Raw genomic sequence first — 19,867 nt, 5'->3', positions numbered from 1 at the left:
TTGCTATGGTGAAGCATTGAGGTGCTGCTAATTTGCTTCCTAAATAATATAATTGTAAAGTTACAGAATTTTATATTTGGTAGGAAATTGGAAATCATTATATTTTCATTTTCCGACTCCCACCTATTTCAGAGATAGGACTCTGAGGCCTAGAGAGTTGCAAATTGTTTTAATATAATGTCAAGGTTAATGATAGAACGAGGTTTTCCTTTTTCCTATACCATGTTAAAGTTGTACTGCCAACTATTTAAAAGAAAGAAATACACACTTCCTAATCCTGATAGAGGATTTGGGTTTATAAACCTCTAATTAATGAGTCAAATAAATGTTCTTAAGTATATTCAGTTTAATATCTTTATATATCTAGTATCTTTAAGTATTTTCTACTATATCTGGTACCCTCTACATTCTGAATTTTAGTTAGCAATTTCAATTTCTGATGTAACATTTTAAATTAAGAAATATTAAAATCAAGCAGAATATATAAGCATGAAAAGTTCCCTATTTATTATTGCATAGCCTGATTCAATAAATATCAGGGAGATGAGAAAAATATTTGTAATCGTTAGTGACTAAAATATTATTTAAAACATTTGTCTTCAGCACTGTATACTTATTGCAAATAAATTTTCATTTGGGGATATATATTAAATTGAAGTTCCAAAGAACAGTATAGAATACTTTTAAACACTTATTTCATCTTTCTGTTGACATACTATATGTAGGCTGTACATATAATAAGGAAAAATGTATTGTACTTTACTTCTAAAGCCAAAATTGAGAAAGTTAACGATTGTGAGAACCATGAGTTCTAAATTTTATTTCTTTTGATTTTACATTTATAGTCTATAAGACATAATTTATTGATGTGAAATTTTACTTTTTTAATTTTATCTTTCCTTGATAAAACTATTTGTTCTCTTATTGGAGAAAATGTTGCTGTTATAAATTAAAATAAGAAATGAAAATATACATACTATATTAATGATTCAGATGTTATTTTCATTGTTATTTAACTGTAGCCATATCACATAATTCAGTATTTTAATGAGTAAGTTTGATTGGCATTTAAATTTTGAACAATCCTGACTTGAGGATTTTCTATATTTTATTATGGCATAATCTTAGACCTAAAAATAGAATATTTGTGAGTTGAGAAATTATATCGATTATTTTCATACTGTCTTAATTTGCTAACTAGATTTTTGTCCTTGTAGCTTAATATTTAAAGGAATTCTGTACCTCTTTATTCTTAGTTTTATTATGTTTATGTAATGTTAAGCTTCTTTTATGCAATTGAGATTCTAACTACGCTTAGTAATAAATTAAGCAAGGCATTTAATGAGGTGCCTGGATAGTATTTTGAATAATTTCATTCTCCCATTCTTTATGTCCATGTGCCTGGAAAATTAAGGGTGCTTTCCAAGGGACCTGCCACAAAAGTAGGGGTAATATGATCTCTTTTAAAGCACTGAAAGAGTGTAGCCAGTGTTCATTATTTCATTCTCCAATAGATATTTTCAGCAATAACCTGCATGGGAAGTTAGGGCAGAATAATAATAAGCATCTTTAGAGCTAGATGCCACTTACTTGCATATGTATGTCTATTATAGGATAACTTTTATTTGCATATGTATATTATAGAATGACTTTAAGATAAAAATATAAAGGATACTTACAGAAATGTGTAAGTAAATAAATGAATTTGCTAATTATATCTTGAAATTATATTCTAATTACAGTATAGCAACTTTACATTTATTAATCATTAATGGTTTAAAAAACAATAGGCAAATGTTTGTACATCATAATTTTATGAAAAGAAGATTCTAATACTAGAAATGGGTTGTTACAAATGGAATAAAATATTATTTCCTTTTCAAAATAATTCATTTAGCCAATTATCTTATGATAGGACAAGACTGTCTGGATGTTTCACCCAAAATTAGCATCTGAATTTTACATTTATACTATGGTGAAACTAAGGATGTATAGTTTGTTTATCCAATATTTAAGTACTTAGAGAAGAACATGAATGTAGTATAATGTAATTGTGTTATTTGGCTAGAGTATGGGAAAATTTGTATGGTTTTTCTGGTGCAGCACTATCCAAAAAGAAATATAATGTGAGCCACATATGCAATTTTAAATTTTCTAAAAGCCACATTTAAAAAGTAAGATGTAATTAATTTTATTTATATAATTTAATTAACCCAATATATTAAAGATGTTATTTCAGCGTGAATGAATATAAAAATTATTAATGAGATATTGATGAGGGTTTTTTTGTACTAAGCCTTTGAAATCAGATATGTATTTTTCATTCACAGCATATCTCATTTCTAATGTTAAATTTAATTTGAAATGCTTGATCTGTATTTAGCTTTTATAAAATTTACAATTTAATAAATAGATGAAGATAACCCAATTTATTCCAAACATACTTAAAAATTTTCTGATAACTGAATCAAGTATCTGTTTTTAAATTTAATTTAAGATTAATTAGAATTACTAAAAATTAATAATTGAGTTCCTCAGGCATATTAGCCACATTTCAAGTGCTCTGTAGACATGTGGCTAGAGGTTATTGTCTCAGACAACACAATTATAGAGGTAGTTTGGCAATATGTGTCAAAATATAAAAGGTGCTTAACCTTTGAACTAGTAACTTCACTTCTGGGAATCTAGAAATATGGAAAGATATGTGTAATATAATGTTCAAAAGAACGTTTTCTTTTTCCAAAGGAAAAATGAGGACAAATGAAAGGGAACTCAAAGTAAATTCTGTTATATACAAAGAAGATTCTGCAGCCATTAAAAATTTTTGAAGTAGTAAAATTGGCAGAATTTCAATGGTGTTAGGATGGTATAATGACCAAAGGACAAATAAAATTTTAGTTTGGTTGATAGATGTGATAGTCACATTGCTGATTTTATCACAATTAGAAGTAATCTTATTTTTCCAAGGTTTTGATTAACATCAGTTTTCCATTTTAAAACTTTAAATTTAGAAAGAGTACAAGCCAAATAATTGGATAGCCCATTATCCTAATAATCTGTTAGCTGTGTTACCTTCTCTCTCTTTTTTTTTTTAAACTGCAGTTTTTGGGGGGACATCCTGAGTAGCAAGATAAGAATTTTGGAAGAAAGGAGACTACAAACCTGAAAACTCTAGTAAATCTAAAAACCACCTTTTCAGAGTGTCATTTAAAAATACTTGGTTTCTGATTGTTAATTTGAATTGGGTGTCATCATTAATGTTTGATACCACTTTTCAATGTTACATGAAGATGAGTGAATAGGTTTAAGATGCTTTACTACACTGTAGAGAATTGCAGATGAATGATGCTAAAAGGAAGTACTTGGAACATAAATAGTGGTCTGCTGGGGAATTGCTACATACTTTGTAAAAGGTGTGAAGAGACTAACATAGTCTGAATCAGTTCTGTTGAGTTACAAAAATTAAAAATTCCTTGATTCTGAAAATAAGATGTATTTTCCCCCAAAACTCAGTTAATATGCATTTTAAATAATTGATGTGTTTTGTCATCTACAGTATCCACTGAAAGGATCCTTTTTATTGGCCTCTTATTTACAAGTATAATTAGCTTCTATTTTAAGAATAAGTTATTTTCAAGACATTAACTTGTAATTAATATTTGGAATTTGAAGCATATTTCCTTTAGAAACAATTCTTGGAATTGTGGCTTTGATTCTCAGTGCTGCCCACAAAAATTATGAGACATAATTTATGCAGAGTCAGTGGCACTGACCTGATTTTGGATCTTGTGGGCAGAGGGTGCAGGTAGTTCAGGAGTGAAGGATACATTTTAGTCACTGCCCTTCTGTAGGGATATCCTCATTTGAAAGAGGAACATTTTCTTTGGCCACCTTCCTCTTTTATATCTTCTAAATATTTCACTATTTCCAGCTCATAGGCTTTCTAAAATGTTCTGTGTAATTTATTTTTAAATCTCATTTTTTCATCCTTTACAGAGTTGAATAAAATTAAATTAATTAGAATGTTTGTTCCTGAAAACATTGACATGTACCTTATCCACATGGTGATTGAGATCCTGGAAAAAGATAGTGACAACAGACTGTTATTCCAACCTTCATGTGATTCCAACAAAAGGAGATGTTTCCCCGACTCTGAAGAGAGCTATTCAAGTTCTAAGAGAAGCAAGGAAGAAGAAGTTGGCCCTAATACCAAGGTGTTAATTATATGCAGAATATTCATAAAGTGTCAGTTTATTTAATTTGCATATTCTAATCCTAGAATGCTGTATGTTTTCAACTGTCACAAATTCTGATATAAAGCTACTTTTTTTTTTATCTGTGTGCCATATTTCTTTTGCTTTTTATAAATCTGAACTGAGAAAAGTGATTTTTTTAAATGACAGAAATGGTGAATGTTTTATCCTTTTAGCTTATTGTGTGGAATGTCAGCTTAAGTTTTTTCTCTATCTTCAATTATATAGCCTGGAAATTCTCTTTCTTTTATAGGTGTAATTAATACTGGCATTAAGCATATGACAGTTTATGTGATTAATGAAAATGAAAACAAATTCTATTATAAATAGCTCCCAAACTGGTTTGTCTATTATTCTGTCATTTATCATACACTGTTGCTGTTACTGTGTTTCCCCGAAAATAAGACCTACCCCGAAAATAAGCCCCAGATCGTCAGCCAGACAGATGCATTTAGTACGTTTTGACGATGTTCCAGAAGACGATGACATGACTGTATTTGAATAAATGTAGATTGTTGTACATGAAAAAATAAGACACCCCCTGAAAATACGCCCTAATGAGTCTTTTGGAGCAAAGATTAATATAAGATGTGGTCTTATTTTCTGGGAAACACGGTATACTGAATATCTCAGGTACAAGGATAATTGTTGCTTGTGGCTCAGAGCATATTGCAATGTACTTTTTGCAAGATCAGAGCAAGACCAGGCATTTAGTATTATTTTAGATAGCACATTTTATTAAAATCAAATGCTTTGAAAATTATTTCTCTGTGTATGGTGTGAAAAAAATAGTGATCAGAGAATAATTATTCTTTGACAGTGTGACTCTATAAAATGATTGTATAAAATCGAAAATCTGGCCTTCTGTATCTTTCAGGTCTAAAATTACATGACTCCATGATAAACATTTGTGAAAACAAATAATTAATTTAAAAATTTAGTTTCTACATGATAAATTCAGCATGGTAGTAGGTGGTTGCTAATATTTATATTAAAGAATTAGGAACTCCATTTCAGTTCTGTGATAATCTTTATAGGTTTTCAACAGTTAAACTGCTTTTCTCAATAGCTTAAAAACGAGAGCTGATCTTATTTAATTCTGTACTTCAGTTAGATTTGTATATAGTCTTGTTCTAGATAACCTCATGAAGTTTGATTAATTGGAATTCTTTACATTATTTTGACAGTTGAACTAGCTATAAAAAGGGCATTAAAGAAAATATGTGTTGGGTGGTGTTAGTGATATTTGGCTTCGATTCCCAGCCTTTTATTTCTGAAATCTGTACCAGGTGCCTAAGACCTTATTTTTTTCCTAATTTCTACCTATCAATACAGGAAAAGGTATAACTTTTAATTTTTCCTTACTTTTTTCTGAAGCACATTTATAGTAAAATATTATTTTAACCACACATCAACAGTTTTGCTTTTCCTCTATCAAAATATCATTAGATGCCAGCAACAAAGTGGGGGTCGGTGGGTGGGACTGGATTTAGCTTCCTTTCCTCCCATTTAAGGGAACAAGGATTTGGGCACTGGGAAGTAAATTAAGAAGTGAGTGAGCCAAAGTATTTTTCTTTTATCTGCCTCCTGGTATAGAAAACTCCAATACTGTGGAGTCTGTCAGAGGCCTAGTATCCGGATCTTTCTTTCATATGTTAACATTCATCATCTCTACAAACCTAGTTGTATCCCTTAGTGTTTTTCTTCTTATAATTATGAGGCTTCTGATAAAGAATAATGTCAGAACAGTTTCTTTTTATTACTTGACGCATCATGTGATTTACAAATATTGTGATAGCTATTAAGATAGAGGTCCAGTCATGCCTCTGTTTAATGGAGGAAGATTATGTCTTGATATTTGGTGGTTCTGAATTAAGAAGTACACAGTGGGTTCTTTAAATATGTCGTTTTTTGTTTTTTTTTAAATTTCTGGAACTTTTTTAATAGTTCTAAAATTTTTGTTTCAGGAAACTTTTCTTGGATTTTACTTTTGATTTCTAATTTTTTCTTGAGCTTTTCCACTCAGTTTTGAGTTTTTCTGATTTTGATTTATGAAGTTCTATCATGTTTTGAATCATTTTCCTAATGTTTTTTAGCTCATTTTCAGAGGTTACAGTTTTATTCTCTATCTTAGAAAGTCTTTTTGGTGTCTTGGATTTGACCTTGACACTTTTCTGTTGCATGTTTTCATGTGACATTAGTTTCCCTGCAGTTTCTAAAGAAGACATGGTTCAGCATAGTTTTTCCAAGTTCACAGAATTCTCTCTTCTGTTGTTTTTGTGTTATGTTCAAAATATAGAAACTTGGTTTATGAGATACACTCCTCTGTCACTTTTATCTGGGCTTCAAAAGCCCTCCCACTTTCAGATGCTGTTCTCAAATTAATCTATCATGCTTTCCAAAATACCTGTGGGCTATTTTGGGGTCCTCATGTTCTCAGGCACCTCACTGCTTGCCTCTGCTTTCCCACATACAGATGCTATACCGAGCAGGTCTTATGGCTATTGATGGTTTGTCCTTACATATATTTTCGGTTTCCTGAGGTAACTTTCTTTGTAAATATAGATGATAATTTTTTGCTTTTTCCACCTATTTCTTTCTATTAGTTTTAATGCTAGGATTAAGAGTAAGTAAAAAACTATGCTGGTGCTTCCATCTTCTCAGAACCCTTTCCTCCTGTATCACTTTTTCCCTTCTATTTCTTCTTGATTGCCTAAGAGAGAGAGAGAGGGAGAGACAGAGAGACAGAGAGAGAGAGAGAGAGGAAGAGAGAATGAGAGATAGATTTCTTGCCCTGCCCCTAAGTTTCATTATGAAATAAAATATACAATATTATTTACAAACTATTGTAAGATACTCAGAAAAAATGCCTTATGGGTAAATCATTGTTAAAATACAGTACTTCAGAATAATAAGAATTTTCTTAAGCTTTGCTTTTGTAGGCATAGTTTTTTTTTCCCTAAGGAAATAGTACATGCTGTAACTATTTTGTGTTCTATAAAAATGTTAAAGGTTGATGGAAAACATCGTTGTAATTTTTCACCGAAGGATGAGAGTCACGGAAATTCGCTAACTGCTTGGAATCAGCCTCCCAGCGATTCAGAACTAGAACTTTTATTTACAGATTCTCATTTACAGGTAAAAATTGATATAGTAAAATAGTTTTCATGACAAACACATCAGGCTTGATAACTAATATGTTTAGATTTATTTTTGTTTTAGATGAAATTAAATATGAATATAACATACATATATCTCTATTTGGTTACATATATACATGCACATGTAATCAGCAAACGAGTAAATGTTTTGTGTGCTCACCTTAATGATAATAGTCTGTTAATAGAATTTGGAGTATGAAAAAGATGTAAATATCCCCTTAAAATGTTATGATTGCTGGGAATTTTAGTCTACTGATAACGAATTAGTCTCTGCCAGGCATTTTTTTTTGATAGGTGACCTAGACTTTATAACTTAAGTCTCTCCATATACTTATCGTTGAGATTCAAAAGATACACTCAATGTAAGTAAGCATTTCCCCCTTTCTCAATGAAATTAGATCATTATTATAATTATAAGAAAAATGCTGAAAATCATATTCTATAGAAATATTATAGAAGATAAAATACTTTAAATGATATTAGCTACCAATTAATGAATGTCACAGATAGAAATATTATAGAAGATAAAATACTTTAAATTATATTAGCTACCAATTAATGAATGTCACAGATAAATCCGAATGTGTTTTGATATTTTACATATATTTTCATTACATAAATTCTCATTTAACTCTCCAAATAATCTAGTAATGATATGTACTGTTACTCTTATTTTCTGTGTGAAGAAATTGAGGCTTAAATAACATTCATAAGGGCATATATTTAGCAAGTGACTCAGAATTCATACATAGTTCTGTCTGGTTTCAAAGTCCCTGCTTACTCCATGGTATTCAGCTACAACAAAGGACTTTCGGTTTTTTTCCTTTCCTCTCCTACTGTTCAGATTCCATGCTGTTTTACTTTTTGGCTGTGTTATAATCTTAACTGGTTTCCTTCCCCAGATGCACTCAGGGGTTCCAACTCTGATTGTAAGCAACTGTAGCTGTCTGTGGCTGCAAGGGATTTTGATATTAATAAGATCCTTTGAGAAGAATAAATATTTCTGGGCCAATTTTATCTCTACCCAAATGCCTTTTTTCAGTGCCACTTTATATCCCTAATATTTATTATTTCTAAGGCAAACATTATAGTATCGTACAGTGAATATAAATCTAATTTCTTCTCCTGGTCTTTTCTTCCCTGTGAGGAAATCGGTACTCAGGACAAAAGTTGCTATCTTAGCCAGTTCTTTTTTTTTCAGCTTTTGTTGAAGTGTGAATAGTCCTTTCTTCTACACTGGATTTCTTTAATTAAGCTGGAACAGCTAACAGTTCTTACCTTTTTTTTTTTTTAATATAAGTTTTCACAGTTTTCTGCCAAGGATATTTTACTTTTTTTCCTACCCTTAAATATTTTGAAACCATTTTTAAACATAGAAAACATAATAAAACATAGCAAGCAGTTAATGAACAATATATAGATATAGTCTTCATTTTTGAAATTGAATAAATTATGCTTTTATATCTTAGGCTAACACGCACATTATAGCTCAGATGAGGCCACTTTACCGTAAAGTCCTTCAAATACTAGTTCTAATAACTAAATTAACTCTGCTGGATTCCAAGGTGTACTCATGTAAGAATAATTGTCATGTTAGTGTGAGTTTCTAGTGCTGAAACTGAGATAATACAAATTAATACCATTTTAGACTTATGGAACACTTACCTACTTAAAATTGTTTTTATTTTTTTCTTGTGCAGATTGTTTAGCACACAATCATTGCCTGTGGTTCTTAAAACCATTTTTCTTCAGGGACTTTTAACTTAGGGTCCTGAGACATCCTTTGGTGCGTGGGCCCACTAAAACTGTGCAAAGTATTGTGTACATTTGTCTTGTTTTTTCAGAAGTAGATCTCTAGATTTTAGCAGAATCTCTAAAAGAGTATGAAACGAAAAACAATTTTTTAATTTATTCAGCAAATTTTTTTTAGTTTCTGCTGTCTCAGTAACTCTGCAAGGTACTGCTGACGAGTGAACCACTCTTCTAGTCTGTCTACCATTGTACATGTAGAAGTTATGTTCTTTTTCAAATGCCTAATGTAACTCTGTGTGTATGCGCGTGTGCCCACACACATTCCCTGGCGGACATCTTCCTCAGCACATTAAATTCACTGTTTTGGTCAACTCTAAGCAAATACACCATGGAACATAGATATGAAATAATATCTAGTTCTTTCCTTCCCAATAAGTGTCTACACTTAAGTGTCTTAGAATACGTAGCAGAATGGTAAGTAAACTGTCTAAAGAAATGACATAGTGATTTTGTATCTCTTTTATTTACTGTTTGATGTAGAAATAAATTCTATAGATCTCACTATTTTGTTTTATTTGGCAAGAGAAGGATGTGGGTGTATATTCAGTAATCTATGTTAGTTTTTGTAATTGACACACATTTTCAACAGTACAAATATTTCCTTTTCTGTTTCTTTCCTATAGACTTCATCTGAAACCTCAAAGAGAAAATTACCTGAGTGGTTTGACAAAGGAAATATGATCTTAGCTGCTTCCAGCAAGAAACCAATGGCCAAAACAAAAAAGAAGGGTCTTTTTAGTTAAGCTGGCAGTTGCCAGAAGAATTATGTTTCTCTAGAAAATCCAGAGAAGTGAAAAAGAAAATAAAAATTATCAACAGTTCCACCAGATAAACAATTAGCCCCTTTTGTGTATCCTGCCAAAACTTCTCATCTTCACTTCTTTTCTTAGTCTGTTACATGAATAATGCATGAATGAATTTTCTTTGTAAAACATTCAAGCTATGCTAAAAACATCTTTCGACAGTCCCCATATTCCTTTTTCCTCACACCCATTACCAGCCCTTTACCAGAAGATAACTCCTATTATATATAAGAACTATAGTTCTTTAGTCATTTCTTCTGCGTTTACATGCCTTTGCATATGTATCTACATATATGTTATTTTTTCAACACAGGTGAGATCACACTTTATGCAATTTTCTGCAACAAACTTTTTTACTTAATATGGCATGAAGACCTTTTTTATATTGGTTTAGCTCATTGTTTTTTACAGCAACATACTATTCTATTGTATACTTTAATTGATATAATCACTTCTATTGGTGATTTTGTCATTTTTTTCTATTTCAGATTGTTTCTAGAGAAACAAACATATTGTTTGTTACTTATTTCATTTGACTATATTTTGAACATTTTTTAATGTCATTAAATAGTCTCCCACAGAATCTTGTTTTGTGGCTTTATATAGTACAGTGATTCTCAGAGTGTAGTCTGCAGACTATTGTTAGGAGTCCCTAAGACTCTTTCAGGGGATCTGCAAAAGCAAAACAGTATTTTCCTAATACCAAGATATCTTTTGCCTTTTGTACTATGTTGATATTTGCAATGAGGGTGTAAAGCAACAGTGAGTAAAACCAGTGGTACTTTAGTGCAGATCAAGGCAATGGCGCCAAATTATTGATTTTCTTAATTCTTAATCCTTAAGCACACCTGTTTTCAATATTCTACGTGATGAAATGGCAAATACGCAGAAGGCACTTATGCTACCAAAGTATGATGGTGATCGCCAGAGAAAGCACTCCTTTGATTTGTGAACTTAGTTGCTTTTTCCCCTTTGCAATACCATTTCTACTGAAAAGAATGACTAATAGAAAATGATGATTGGTTATTCAGATTGGGTGTGTGGTGGACATTTCTTCAAAAGTGAACATCAGCTTCTCACTTCAGGGAAAAATGATGGGTATTTGTTGCCAATGATAAAATTTGAGATTTCTAGCAAAATTTATAATTTTGTAAAACTTGTGTTTGCTACCAGGAATGTGATGGCTTCCTATAACAAAGACTTTTCTAATGTGATGAGTAAGGTTATTTATTTATTTTTTTATATAATGATTTTTGTCAGTATTTAGAAGATCTGCATAACTCAGTGAACCAATATTTTCTGGATGATTAATACATTATCTTATAAAATCATGCACAAGTAAGAGATCCATTCAGAGTGCACAATGGATCAATGGATTTTAACATGGCAGTATATGAAAACATGATTTATATGATTTCAGATCACATATTGCAACCAATCTTTTAAGGAACTAACATTTGTCCAGTTTTGGGATAGTTTCAAAGAAAAATATCTACAATTATCTGGAAAGGCTATTAAAATACGTCTCCCTTTTCCAACTACATATCTGTTTGAGGTCCAACTTCCTTCATACATTTCAGCCAAAACAGCATATCAAAACAGATTTAACAAAGAAGCAGATCTGAGAATCCAGCCAGACAATGATGCCACTTTTCTCACAATTATGTGGAGGGGATTTTTTTGTTTTAAACTGTCTTTATGTTACTATGTAATAGAATTACTATTGTTATTTATAAACAAATTAATAAATATTTTAAAATTTTTTTGTCAGTTTAATTTATAAAAACAGTAAATAGTGATATCTATAACCCACATTAGCAAAAGCTCTTTTGGGTCCTCAACAATTTTTAAGAATATAAAAGGGTCCTGAGATCTAGGAGGCTGAGAACTGGTGGTATAGTGTTTTGTTATACAGACATTACTATGAATTATTTAACTTATTTCATATTGTTGGACATTAAAGTTCCTCCCAATTTTTCTGCTATTTTAAGTACAGCTTTGAACATTCATGAAATGAAATATGTTATATTCTCATGCCAAATACATAGCCAGAGGGAGAGAAAATTATTATTTTCTTTTTTATGTAGTGAATTTTATTATGCCTTCCCAGCATACATAGTTCTTGACCTCTGTTTGGGTTGGTTCAGGGAGAATAATTCCAACCTGAATATGGGATTGGCACCTACGACCTCATCTGAGCTAGTCTTTGGTAGCAGTGTTTGGATCTGGGGTAGGTATGTGACCTAAGCTGTCCAATCAGAGTATGTCTCAGGACATTTTATGAAATGCCGAAACAAGTATGTTCTCTCTTACCCTGCTGTTACTCATGGGGAAGCATGAACCTTGGGCGTGTTGGAGCAATTTTAGGACCATGAGGAATCATCCTGGTGAGATTTCTGGCATACTAATTCATGCCTTTCCTGAAATCACAGACACCTTTGAGTATTTCAGATACCCGGGTCCTTAAATTCCCTTCACTTACGTTAAACTTGTTTGAATGAGGGTTTTTTATTTGTTTTTAACTTCCACTTGTGTGCGGTTGTCACAACAGTTACAGTCATGTGATTGATAGGAAGACCCTTCAAAAGGCACAAAAGATACAAAGTTTCTTTAGTGGTAAAGGATATAGAAACTCATAGAGATAGTTCCACAAAGTAGAAGACGAAGCAGCACGCTCCTAGGCAGAGGCTTCCTAGAGCTCCAAGTCTCTGTCTTCCATGAGTTCCCTCAGGGTTTTGTGTCCTCCCCTCTCCCTGCTGCCCCACCACCACCACCAGGGTGTGTTGTGGAAACTGCTACCTGTCCCTGCCTGGTGCCCAGGTACACAATGATCACAGCACACTACGGTATAGGGTACTTACTGTAAGAATAGATAAACTGGACTTTAATTTCCTGGGTGTGGTATCATTCTTCAGCAGTCTCAGGCTTCAAGTCTGTCTCAGGTTTATTCTTGAAAATAAGGAGTTTTCTTTTAGGATACTATTATTATGATAATCGCCTCCAAAAAGTATTAATTACTTTCTCTTCTGTGTTGTTATTGGACCACAGAACTATGACTACAGAGTCAGGCAAATCCCTGACAGTATTTAGAATTCAAGAAAGCTGTGGTCTTACCAGATAGTTAGAATAAGAAAAGAATAGATTCATCCTATTCAAAGTGATTGCAATAGAATTAACTAAGAGCATGAAAGGTTCGGTGGAATGACCTTAAAGTCATGTTAGAGCTAAATAGACATGTATCTAATGGGAAGCAAAGAAATGCAAAACTGACAGAAACACTGAAGAAAGCTACAATCTTGATGTGAGCTGCAAACTTCAGCAATCTCAGCTGTCTGTGAAGGTATCCCCATAATTTTGCTTGGGAAGGCAATTCAACAATTGGGGATAACGTACTTTTCTTCCTTACTGAATAAATGTATTTAAACCTTGGAAAAAAATTAGAAGTAAGTAGACAGCAGATTAACTTAAACCTTTAAAAGTAATACTTTAGGGTTAAGAAAGAAAAAGTACATATTTGATTTTGTAATGCTTGAGATAATGTAACGTATTTCATAGTAACAGATTAGTTGTAACTCCAATTTAAATTGTATCATTGAAAAAAATTAGTATCTGCTTGTGACTCTTTTTTTAAAATTAAAGTTATTGGGGTGACAATAGTTAATAAAGTTACATAGACTTCAGGTGTACAATTCTGTATTACATCATCTATATATCACATTGTGTGTTTACCACCCAGAGTCAGTTCTCCTTCCATCACCATATATTTGCTCCCGTTTACCCTCATCTACCACTACCACCCCTTATCCTCTGGTAACCACTAAACTATTGTCTATATCTATGAGTTTTTGTTTCTTTGTTTTTTTGTATTGTTCCTTTGTTGTTTTCAGTTTTATATCCCACATATCAGTGAAATCACATGGTTCTCGACTTTTTCTGTCTGACTTACTTCGCTCAGCATAATAATATCACGAGCCATCCAAGTTAAAATCCTACCAAGTTTGAAACAGTGAAATATTTAATAAGAATTTTAAAATTTGTTATTGCATAGAAATGCTGTCGTCAACAAATTTCACTTGCAAGATAGAAAAAAGATCTAATGGTATGGTTACTATTAAGACTAAGATTAATATCTATTCATTAAACCCAGAGCTTTCATTATATTTCAGAAAAATTAATATAACCAGCCTCACATCCAGCTTTAATTTCTAACTCAATTTAAAAATATTGAGAATTATGTACCAGTTATGTCTTCATTAAAAAATGTTTGCATCTATAGCATGTAAGACAATGTTCTGGCCTCATAAAAGATGGAACAAATAGGAGACTGAAGCTTAAGAGGGGGAGATTTACTCTGAAGAACTCACAGAAGAGCATCTCACAAAAGTATTTTCCTACAGGAAACAAAACATTTAAAATATTTACTTCACATGCTGAATAAGATGTAAGAAAAAATGGCCTCTGTGAATAAAAAAAAGTCATGAAGGAATCGTAATAATAACAATTACAGCTAATAATTTATTAAGTATTCACCGTGTGTCATACCCTGTGCAGCTAGCCTTCAGTATAGCCTAAAAAGCTAGAGTCCTGTATTTGCCTGTTTGTGTGAACAGAACGTAAAGGTGGGAAAAGAGATAACAATATCTGAGTGAATGTGTAATGAGGTGGGGTTAGTGGCCACGTGGGACTTATATATTTTTTAATTTGACTAAACTTAAAATTGATGATAAAAGGTAATACAATCACCCAAACTGTAAGTTCAGAGGACTTTTACCAAAACTGGTGCTTTCTCATCTGCGAAAGAGGAGTATTGGGTGAGTGAGAGGATGGATTTAGCAAGGGAACACGGGTAGTGGTGGGCAACAAAACTTGCATCATCTCTGACCATGAGAAGGGAGGCTTTTCACTTGGGCCTCCCAACCTTATTTCTAGAAGACTGAATGTGTTGGAACAGTGCACTCGATTAAGGAGTGTTACTGCTTCTGAAAGCTTCTGAACTGTTGAAACAGCAGAGTCCTGGCTGCTCCTGGGGCTTGGAAACATAGTGGGGCTGAGAGTACAGGTGCCAAGGGGACAGCCTGCCCTCTACTGCCTGGCACAGCAGGAATGCTTGAGTTCTCTGGGGAGTGAGTGGACCCCTTGGAAGGAGCTGGGTTGAAAGACTATCCTGGTACCCTCAGAAGAGGGCCACCTGCTGGGTCAAGGCATCCCAGAAGCAAGAACATACTTGGCAGGATGTTGGAGAGGGGTGACCCCCTTAGATCCTTAGAAACTCCAACTGTGGCACGCCCAAAGAGAATCAGCGTTTGGATATTGGCCAGTGGATTGAGCAGCCATCTGTCAATTAGCCAGAGAAGCAACCAAAACCAAAAGAAGGGAACAGATAAGCAATTCTGCTGGTTAGCCATGTGATTTAGTTTTTCCTCTGCCTCTTCCCTACCCTATTTCCAAAGGGCAAGTGCATAAAAGAGGGAGGAGGTATGAAAGAGACAGCTGGACCCATCAGTCTAGCATAAACTGTTGTCAGAGGCAGGGGTGAGAATGAGAACTTTGGATCAGGTATATGACTGAAGACTTAAAACTGAATTGAGACTGTTCTAACATCCAAAGTGATGGAAAATTCCGAAATTGGGCTGAGATATAAAGGGAGCCACTGCCCATGAGGAAAAGGGGGCCTGACACTTGGTAGCAGTAACGAAGAGTAAAAGTTTATTTTTGTACAACATATCCACCATTATGTGTTTGTGGGAGCATACATTGTGGACTGACACACTTTCCTAATTAATACTTGGTATTTCAGTAGAGTGGAATTGGTGGAAGGGCCAGCCATTTCAATTTTTATAATCTCCATATTAAATTAAATCAGTACATATCACTTTTCAAATTAAGAAGTAGGCAGAGCATTCGAGGATGATGATGGCCTAATGAATATGTTTACTTCCATTCCTGGTTGCAGCTTCCATCCACCTCCCTTGGGCTGTGCCCCAATGGCCAGGACTGGCAGAGGAGCATGACCCCAGAGTGCTGCCTGGAGTACTGGAATGGGTGAGACAAGCTGGGGAGTCCCCAGGCAAAGACAGGAAAATGGAGGATTTTAAGGAGATTCCTGGACCTCAAGGGGAAGATGAGTCTAGGTTTGCTGGGATATGTCAGATCTTCTTGGCCCCCAAAGAACTGAGGGAAAGTAGACAGATAGACCAAATTCTGTCCCTGAGGTGGAAGAACGCCATGACACTTTGGGGATGTGGGGTGAGGTGGGAGGTTTGCTTATCCTGGTGCATTGACAGACATCTGGTGACCTACCTCCCACTAGACCCCTTAGCAGCTGAGCCATAGTGAGAAGACACCCCCCACCTTTTCCATGAGGTGAGGAATCTTGGTACCAAGGGGACATGTTCACCTGGAATCCATAGCCGCCCTGTTTTCTAGACCATGCTCCCAGTACATAGGACCCCAGAATGCCTGGCCCAAATATTCCGGGACCTCTGGCCTTGATTCCCCCTCTGGTGTGCTTATTTCTTGGCCTGAAGGGTAGCCAAAGAATGGCTGTTGGATGAGTTATGGACCAGGCGTGGATGTCTGTCTGAGTGTTCATATGTACGCACAGGAGACCCTTTGTGGTGCAGAATAGTCAAGGCAGGAGTGGGTTGTGTCCATGAGCTGATTCTTCCTGCACTAACAGCACGGTTCCCATCTATAACTACCTCTGGTCCTTGGTAGTTAGTTGTACATTCATTAAAGTACTGCCTCTGCCACTTCCTAGCTGTGCAACTTCGGACAAATTAGACACTCCCAGCCTCATTTCAACACCTTGTCACATGACGAGATACTGCTGGGATTAAACACGATGCACAATTTAGCAGTGGTTGGCACACATAGCTGGTATTTACCCAGTGGTAGCTGTAGAAATTTTTAACAGAAAAGACACAGTCTGGCTGGGTGCCCAGAGGAAGGCAGCCTGTCTCTCTAGTCATTACTTGTTGGGTGCTACTTAGTGAAATCGCTGTGGTCTAGCATGTGCCCCGTATTGTGCTTGCTCAGAAATCTGGGGGGTCAGCACCTTGAAGGGGATCCTTCTTTCAGGGATCGATTCAGGCTCCTATTATCCAAGTGGACAGAGACTGAAGTAAATATACCACAAGTATTTATTGAGCACCTACTGCGTGCCAGGCACGGTTGTAGATGCTGGGCATACAGCAATGAACAAAACAAAGAAAAGTGAAATGTTATTTCTTAGACGATGATAAGTGGTGGGAGAACAAAGCAGGGAAGGCAGTAGGGATTGTCTCAACCTGGGACAAGGAAGGTCTTGCTGAGATGGGGAGAGTTGAGTTCTGGAATTAGCCTGCGTTTGACAACTTGTAACTGTGACCTTGAGCAAGTCAATCCTCTGTATACCTCATTTATTAACACCATTTTTAGAAGAGGAAACAGAGGCTTAGTGTAGTTGGGGGTAAATGAAGTACAGCATTTGGCATAGTTCTTAGTACATTGTAGGAATAATAACATTAGCGATTTTCATCCTGATGGAGGATGCTCCCTAGTGAATGCCGGGGTTCGTAGTCTCGTGGAGCCGAAGAATGGATACACGGATCAGGGAGAGGCAAAGAGTGGAACAGGAAGATAGTTTATTATAGCAAGCAAAGAGGTACAGCTCCTGAGTGGGAGCGGGTACCGGAAGCTGGGATGCCCACTAGCTAAGGTAAAAAGCTTCTGTTTATATACCTTTATTTCTACTTGGGAGGGGGATGATGGGATGCTGGTGCCTATGGATAAAATATTCCCCAGACTCGCTCTACTGCTCAGCTTGGGGGAGGCCATTAAAACAAACCCATTTGTCCCAGAGTATGATTGGTGATATTTTTGTCCTGGTACAGTTGTCCTGTGTTCTGTTTTTGTTCTGTTTTTGCTCAGTCTAACATGGAGTCTCTAATTGCCTGATGTCACACTAACTAACCTGTCTCAGTCCTTTGCCTATAGGAAAGCTACAGGGGCAGCCACATTTTAATCAGAAGGTTTCTTAGTAGTTTGGTCAAAGAAAGGGGATTTAGGTAATTTTGGTATTTAAGGGAGCTAAGCTAGATTTCTTGATGTACCAAAGCTTTTAAGAAAATAATTGGAATAATAAAATATTTGGAAATTGATGAAATATTCCAGTTCATAAAGCAGTTATCTGTTAAGACAGTCCTAAAATTTCTGAATATAAATACCTTTTCATTTCCTCAAAGACTTCTTCCGTGTTTTCCCGAAAACAAGACCTAGCCAGACCAGTAGTTCCAATGTGTCTTTTGGAGCAAAAAATTAATATAAGACTCAATATAATTATAATATAATATAAGACCCAATCTTATATAATGTAATATAAGACCTGGTATAATATAATATAATATGATATAATATAATGTAAAGACTGAGTCTTATATTAATTTCTGCTCCAAAAGATACACTAGAGCTGATGGTCCGGCTAGGTCTTATTTTCGGGGAAACTCAGTTGTAGCTGATTAAAGGTACCGATACTTAAGCTGAACATGCAAGAGAGTGAGGAACAAGGAGAAAAAAGGCATCTGCTGAAATTCTACACCTTAGAGATATGGAACTTGACAAGCCTCCCACCCCCGCCCCAACACCTCTTTGTCTTAAGTTCTAATAGGGGCAGTTTATTATTTTTATTGATTCAGTTGAATTTTATACAGTTTTAAGCATCCAACAAGAACTCATCAGTTTATTTCTTTTCTTTCCTTTTTTTTGGGGGGCGGGGCTCATTTTCATACTGGCAACAACTACAGGAACATTCGCCTCACTGGTTCAAGAGCATCATCTGCTGGTCAATTTTGGTAATTTCAGGTTATATTGTGTACAGGAAAATTAGACCACTTGTTTTGGTTTTGGCTTCAGATGTGTGGGTAATGCGTCAAGATTTGGAGGGAAAGGGAAAAGGTGTTTACTCTGGGCCAGTTTCTGTGAGCCACAGAGAAGCTGCAACCTGTTGATTCATTTACAGAGCAACAGGAATTTGAACCTAAGTCTATCAGTTTCTATGTACTGGGCATTAATAGGATTTACTTCTCTCAAGTGGAAATCTCTTTTTTTTTTTTTTGAGTTGTATTGAGAATGTTCTGTGGCTCCCCACAGTCCAGAAAGTGGCTTCTTAAACTTTTTCTTCACACCTACCCCAATGCCCCAACATAGAGAACTCAACCCACAGCCTCGTAGACAGAATGAAAGCAATGCTTAACCCTCATTTAACGAATCTCATGATGATGTCTAGTCTCCAAACCTAATTCTAAGTTTCTTGAAGATAGACTTGTACTCCAGTAGAGAGCATCTTCGGAGCTTAGGGTAAGTAACTTACTGCTTACCATCCTAGATGGCACCTACCTTCAGGCCTACCATCCCCAGCGGTGATAGCCATAGCCCCAATAATCCTGTGTTAGGAGCTGAATTATGTCCCCCGCCCCCATATTCATATGTTCAAGTCCTAACCCCACCCCCACCTTGTTCCGTGCTTCAGACTGTGACTGTATTTGGAGATAGGGAACTTATAGGGGTGATTAAATTAAAATGAGGACATTAGGTGGGCCCTAATCCAATATGACTGGTGTCCTTATTAGAAGAGATTAGGACACAGACACACTAAAAAAGACCAGGTAAAGACACAGGAAAAGACAGCCATCTACAGGCCAAAAACAGAGGCTCAGAAGAAACCAAACCTCTGACACCTTAGTCTTGGCCTCCAAGATTATGCAAAATGAGAAAGATTATGAGAAGTGAGAAAAGATTATGAGAAGGGAGAAAATGAATTTCTGTTGTTTAAGTCACCTAGTCTGTGCTACTTTGTTAT

General features: G+C 35.0%; 1 protein-coding gene across 4 annotated transcripts in view; it reads left to right on the top strand.

Annotated features, from left to right (window-relative positions):
• WRN (WRN RecQ like helicase) overlaps window positions 1–11,791 on the top strand; it is a 118,105-nt gene extending 106,314 nt beyond the window's left edge. For all 4 annotated transcript variants that reach the window (XM_074329691.1, XM_074329690.1, XM_074329689.1 and 1 more), the window contains 3 exons: window positions 3,997–4,214; window positions 7,266–7,391; window positions 9,850–11,791. In XM_074329691.1, the coding sequence (XP_074185792.1) occupies window positions 3,997–4,214; window positions 7,266–7,391; window positions 9,850–9,969 (464 nt within the window). In that variant the 3' untranslated portion in view covers window positions 9,970–11,791. The remainder of the gene's footprint in view (window positions 1–3,996; window positions 4,215–7,265; window positions 7,392–9,849) is intronic.
• Window positions 11,792–19,867: the final 8,076 nt, after the last annotated feature.

This window comes from Rhinolophus sinicus, linkage group LG04, assembly GCF_036562045.2.
Source record: "Rhinolophus sinicus isolate RSC01 linkage group LG04, ASM3656204v1, whole genome shotgun sequence".
NCBI lineage: Eukaryota > Metazoa > Chordata > Mammalia > Chiroptera > Rhinolophidae > Rhinolophus > Rhinolophus sinicus.
The sequence above is the reverse complement of the archived record's forward strand: the minus strand, read 5'-3'. Positions and strand labels throughout refer to the sequence as shown.